The sequence below is a fragment of the Mus pahari genome, chromosome 2 (genome assembly GCF_900095145.1).
Source record: "Mus pahari chromosome 2, PAHARI_EIJ_v1.1, whole genome shotgun sequence".
NCBI classification, from domain to species: domain Eukaryota; kingdom Metazoa; phylum Chordata; class Mammalia; order Rodentia; family Muridae; genus Mus; species Mus pahari.
This window is the reverse complement of record NC_034591.1, coordinates 88,579,055-88,585,415: the sequence shown is the minus strand read 5'-3', so window position 1 is coordinate 88,585,415 and position 6,361 is coordinate 88,579,055. Positions and strand designations below refer to the sequence as shown.

The window sequence follows — 6,361 nt, the reverse complement described above, 5'->3', positions numbered from 1 at the left end:
TCCTCACCAGCATCTGCTGTCACCTGAATTTTTGATCTTAGCCATTATGACTTGCAATATAGTATTTGAAAGGTTAGGTCAATTCTCTGTATGTTATGTCACATTCTTACCACTTGGTGCATTTAGTGTATAGGCTGAGAGAAGCACCAGAAACTCAAAATAAAAAGTCCACGTGTAACATGCAGCACTCTGCTGTCAGCTGGGGGACTGAAGATGGGGCTGAGTAGGGATGGTAGTGGTGGAGTCCAGCAATTGGGAGAGCTCTTGGAATCAAGCTTGATGACCTAAGTAAATGACCTTCCATTTATCCCTTGCTGTATGAGCCTGCTTCATACAAATTTCCAAGGATGGTAGCTCATCATTCCTCAAGACATCTTGAGATCTCCTGGTGCAGGGGCTAGCCCTGGAGAGTTGTTGGCAGTGGCAGGAATGTCACAGCATGGCCTGGCCCCACTGAGAGTTGGCAGTTTCTTTCTTTTTTTTTTTTTTAAATATTTCCCGCAACAGTCAAGGGGTATTTTGAGGTTGCAGTATGTGTAGAATTAAAATAATGAGATGAGATCTGTCTGACTCTGAAGTTTTACTACTCTCAAATACTGAGAGATTCTGTAGTACTGGAGCTGGACTTGCATGAAAGGCAAAGGATCTCAAGGTGTTTTGAGGAATGGTGAGCTATCATCATTGGAAATTTGTATTCAAAGCAGACTAGCAGATGTAAGAAGTCAAGTGTACATTACTACTACTGTTATTATTATTATTAACAAAACCCTTTGTATTTTTTTGTGAACAAAATGTCTCAATCATAATTTCAAAAGTTTCAATTTAAAGTCAAACCAAAGCCTTATCTTATTCAGTTGTTTTTATTTTATTATGTGGGTTCTGATCCCAGAACCCAGTGCATAGTAGGTTAAGTGCTGCACCCTGGCCAAGAGCTTCATTAAGACGGTTCACCAGCAGACTGTCCACAGTTACCTGTACATTATCAGCTCACTTAAGGCTCAAACTAGTTTCCTAGAGAGCCAAAATATATAGACTAAACAGGCTTTTTCATTTAAAGGCTCAAACTAGTTTTCTAGAGAGCTAAACTATATAGACTAAACAGGCTTTTTCATTTAAGTGATTCAGTAAATCTTAAAACTGGGGAACCAAGTGAAGTTTTGCTGAGGTTTGACTTTAAAAACAAGGCAGAACAGTGAGAAAAGCCAAATCAGTGCTGTAAGGGACAGGCACACAGTGATTATGCAGTAAGCGCTGTAAGACAGGCATCACAATGGTTATGCAACCCATATGTTTATCTTACTGCTTAACAGTTTTTAAGGTTTCAGAAATACTTTTGAATTTTTTATTGAACAAGTAGAACATACTACACAGAATATTTCAAAGCCACCACCAACAAAACAAATAAAAATTCTACTCAGCCATGTATTACGTATGGTGCAGAGACTTACCAAGTCTTTTCTTCCTGGCCCTCAGCTGAGAAAGGTGTAGGGAGAATACAATTAAACCATTTTTCAAAGACACATTTTCCATGTAGTTGCAAGGTTTGGTTTCTGACTTACTCAAAACATCCTGGCCCACAAATGGAATTTCAGAGAGGGAATTATTTTGGGCTAAAGAGACACAGGGTGAAACTTAACCCTTAATGCAAACCCTACATGAAACTTATGAGCCGCCCAACTGCAAATAAATGGATGAAAAAATATGTAGGAAATGTTGCTTTGTTATTATATTTTTCTCTCTTCCCTTTCATCCTAAGATTGCCTTCCCAGCTTTTTGGGGGGGGGGAGAAATCACTTCAATATTATTTGTTTGTTTAGTATTTAACAAAGTTACAAAAATTCCATAGTATAGTCAAAGCTAATACGAAGTGTATGAGTGAAAATCATAAAGATGTAATCATAAAAATCTGATCAATGTACTCTTCTCTGGGAATACATTCCCTATTGATGGAGATGGAAAAGCCTCTCTTAGAGTGTTCACACAGGATGTGACATGTTTGCTTTGAGAACTAGAATACTTCCTCCATGTTAACACTTCCTCCAGGTTAAATGCTTTCTTTCTGAGTTTTAACTGCCTTGTGATCTTTATTTATTCTCATACCACATGTACTGGCTAGTTTTGTGTCAACTTGACACAGCTGGAGTTATCATAGAGAAAGGAGATTCAGTTGGGGAAATGCCTCAACGAGATCCAGCTGTAAGGCATTTTCTCAATTAGTGATCAAGGGGGAGGTCCCCTTGTGGGTGGTGCCATCTCTGGGCTGGTAGTCTTGGGNTCTATAAGAGAGCAGGCTGAGCAAGGCAGGGGAAGCAAGCCAGTAAAGAACATCCCTCCATGGCCTCTGCATCAGCTCCTGCTNNCTGACCTGCTTGAGTTCCAGTCCTGACTTCTTTCAGTGATGAACAGCAATATGGAAATATATGCTGAATAAACCCTTTCCTCTCCAAGTTGCTTCTTGGTCATGATGCTTGTGCAGGAATAGAAACCCTAAGACACCACATCATTGCACCACACATTGTAGGCGTCATGTCTTCTTTCCAATACTTTATATATGGTCACCTGAGGAAAAATACAGTAGAAATATTAAAATCTCTTGAAAATGCCATTTTTCTACACACATACAAACCAAAGTTCAGCCTGGAACTTTGTGTTGAGTTAAAGTTTGAAAGAATTCTAATTCACATATATGCTAAAAGAATATTCTGCAAATAATTCTAAAGTTTACATGTACTCAGAGTCGATCTGCTTTTTAAACTGTGAAAGTATAGGATGAATCTGACTTCTGTACATAACACAGACCAATGGTAAGTAAGGGTGGAAAAAATGTCTGCATCTCCTATAATAAGTAGCACTCATGATGGAGAGATGCAAAGATTAACTGATTAACTCAGTTACTTCAGCTTATTCTGTCTTACAATTGATTAGAAATGTTGACTAGAGTGGAAAGTAAACATATTTTCCATGAGTTTATACATTTTGATGATTAGATAAATTAATTAAGATTTCATTATTAAAAATAAAAAGGTTTCTTTGTAAATATTAATAACTTTACTATTTATCTTTACACTTAGGGACTGTACAAGTACAGATGTTACCAGCTTCTCTAACATGAAAGGTTCACTCACCAATACTGATTTCCAGAATGGTTGTAGAAGCTTTCAATCCCACCAGCAATGGAGGAGTGTTCCTATTTCTCCACAACCTCACTAGCATCTGCTGTCACCTGAATTTTTAATCTTAGCCATTCTCACTCAGCTTCTTGGTTTCATTAAGCACTTATGATAGAAGAGTAAATGTTTCACCGATGAAGAACAGAGGTTGGGAGATGTATGAAAGTAAAATTTTTTCTCTGATGACTCTCATGGTGTATTAATAGAGGAGATGAGAACCAGATTATAAAAAAGAATTAAATACCTCATTTCAGAATATAGAAGGAGGTTTATCTCCTTCCCTTCAGTTCTCAGAATCACACGAAGCTCCTGGATGATCATGGTGTCTGAGCACCAAGAGCTCACAGCTTAAGAACTTAACAGTGCTGTTGGATCACTTGTGGGGAGGGGTCAAGATGCAGAGAATTCTGCTTCCAAAGACAGTCTAGCCTTGAGTGTTCCCTCTTTCATAGTGCATGGGTCATGGCAGCTCCTTTGCTTTCAAAGGCACTCTTCCTTTTAATTTCTTGACTGTCATCAAATGTAGCAGATATCTGCAGGGCTATTTAGAAATCCTTAGGCCTGCATGATTGTGAGGTCACTGGCAGGATGTCAACTTAGTCTTTTCTTTCTCATTGTGCATTCTCCAGAGATCCATTATAAAAGACTGAAATGTCAGTCTATCTGCAGAATTATAAATAAGAGACAGTAAATCCTCAGTGATTTACTGGAAAGTCAATGGAGGATGTTGAGGATATTGTCAATAGACAGTGATATGGTCAGGGAGAAAGGGGAGAAGGAAAATTATCCAAAGATAAATATGTGTTAATAAAATTTTAAATGACAAAAACATTTAAAACAATCATTATTTTGTTGGGAAATAATTTAATTAGAAATAGCGGCCTCCCTTGGTCTTGCAAACTTTATATGACCCAGCACAGGGGAATACCAGGGCCAAGAAGTGGGAGTGGGTAGATAGGGGAGCAGAGGCAGGGTGAGGGTATAGGGAGCTTTGAGGATATCATTTGAAATGTAAATAAAGAAAATATCTAATAATAATAGAAAAAAGAAATAGCTGCCTCTTGTGAGGCTATGCCAGTGCCTGGCAAACACAGAAGTGGATGCTCACAGTCAGCTATTGGACGGAACACAGGGCCCACAGTGGAGGATCTAGAGAAAGTACCCAAGGAGCTGAAGGGGGCTGCAACCCTATAGGTGGAACAACAATATGAACTAACCAGTACCCCCTGAGCTCATGTCTTGAGCTTCATATGTAGCAGAAGATGGTCTAGTCAGCCATCATTGGGAAGAGAGGCCCCTTGGTCTTGCAAACTTTATATGACCCAGCACAGGGGAATGCCAGGGCCAAGAAGTGGGAGTGGGTGTATAGGGGACCAGGGGAGGGGGGGAGGGTATAGGGAACTTTTGGGATAGCATTTGAAATGTAAATAAAGAAAATATCTAATAAAAAAGAAAGCATAAAGGATGGGACACATATACATATCTGTTCAAAAGACTTGTATCATTATTTGAGATGTTTCTACAAACAAGCCTAGAGCTCTGTGCTGAGATGTCAGAGAGTAAGAGAGAACTGAGAGACTGAGCCTCAGGGAGCTCCAACCCCAGGAGGTTTTTGTTCAGCCCTGGAGCACTGTGGGAGGAACCTCCTTACTGTGCTGACAGTAATAGTCTGCAACATCATCAGCCTCCACAGGATCTATGGTGAGGGTGAAGTCTGTCCCAGACCCACTGCCACTGAACCTGGCAGGGACCCCAGATCGTAGGTTGGATGCAAGATAGATGAGGAGTTTGGGTGGTTGTCCTGGTTTCTGTTGGTACCAGTGCATATAACTATAGCTAGATGTACTGACACTTTTGCTGGCCCTACATGAGATGGTGGCCCTCTGCCCCAGAGATAAAGCTAAGGAAGCAGGAGACTGTGTCAGCACAATGTCACCAGTGGAACCTGGAATGATAAACACAAAGATTATTGTTATATATTTATAAAAGCCTTCCCAGCAGAGGACCCTTTAATTTAAATTTTTTAAGAATAATTTTGGACATCACTCTGAGAAACTAGAAAATTCAGGGGACTGGGGAAACTTAAAACCAATGACAAATGCCCTAATTATAATGATCAAGAACTGAGAGGCATGGAGCATCATGATGGTCACAGAGATTGCCCCCAACACATCTCTGTACCCTCACCTGGAACCCAGAGCAGCAGCCCCCATAGCAGGAGTGTGTCTGTCTCCATCTCTGTGAGCTGGAAGAGAGGATGCTTCTTAGGGTCCTGGCAGCTGCCCTTAAAGAAGCCTGGACTGTTGTATAATGATTCCATATGCAAATCAGCTCAGCAGGGTGTGTACTGCTGGTCAAAGGGCACCTGCTCCTGTTTCACCCACAGGGAGTTGGTGTTAGCAGAAAACTTAGTAGAGCATCACATGTGTCTTAAAGGACCCTTCTAAATACAGTTTTTTTGAGACACAATTTCTTCATCTATTCTCGGTTGTCCAGTAGCTCACACTGTAGACCAGATCTCCTGTATCTGCCTCCTGAGTGTGGGCATTAAAGTTTGCACCATGTCACCCAGCTTTTTCTTGTAGTCTACTCTACTAAATATTTACACTCTAGCCTTTTTGAGGTGTGAGCCTGGGTAGTGCATTGTGGCTGCATAATGTAGAGAATCTAAGTTATTTCAAGAACAACTTTATCCCTCAAATTTTTACACACCCAAGAGAAAGCATTATCTGAGAGGGAATAGAGAATAGTGATTCAATGAAGAAAAGTAGCATAATTCTTGGCATGCTACCTTATTTTTTTTAGATCCATGTTTTAGAATCATGTGTATGATGTATCTTTTTATGTTTGTATATTTGTTCATGTATATAGTTGAAGGCAACTTCTCTGGCCATGATATGCTGGTTGAGATCAGAAGACAAGTTTGAGTGTAGATCTGAGACAAGATTTGTTGTTCAACTCTACACATGAAATGCTTCTTAGGCCAGACTCTTGTGGGGATTTTCTTGTTTCCTTTCATCTCTCATCTTGCCACAATATCACTCCAATTACAGTCAATGCTGGTGCTACATCTGACTTTTTGTGGGTACTTGGGATGTGAGCCAGGTCCTCACACCTATGTGACAAGCACTTTGCCCACAGAGCCACCCTGTCAGCCCATTTTCTTCAAGTCTACCAGTGAGTGGAATGCT

General features: G+C 40.2%; 1 gene segment (V, D, J or C); it reads right to left on the bottom strand.

Moving 5' to 3' along the window:
- Positions 1–5,406, bottom strand: part of LOC110316708 — a 69,894-nt gene extending 64,488 nt beyond the window's left edge. The window contains 1 exon segment of the V gene segment in view: positions 5,358–5,406. Coding sequence covers positions 5,358–5,406 — 49 coding nt within the window.
- Between the last annotated feature and the right edge of the window lie 955 nt (positions 5,407–6,361).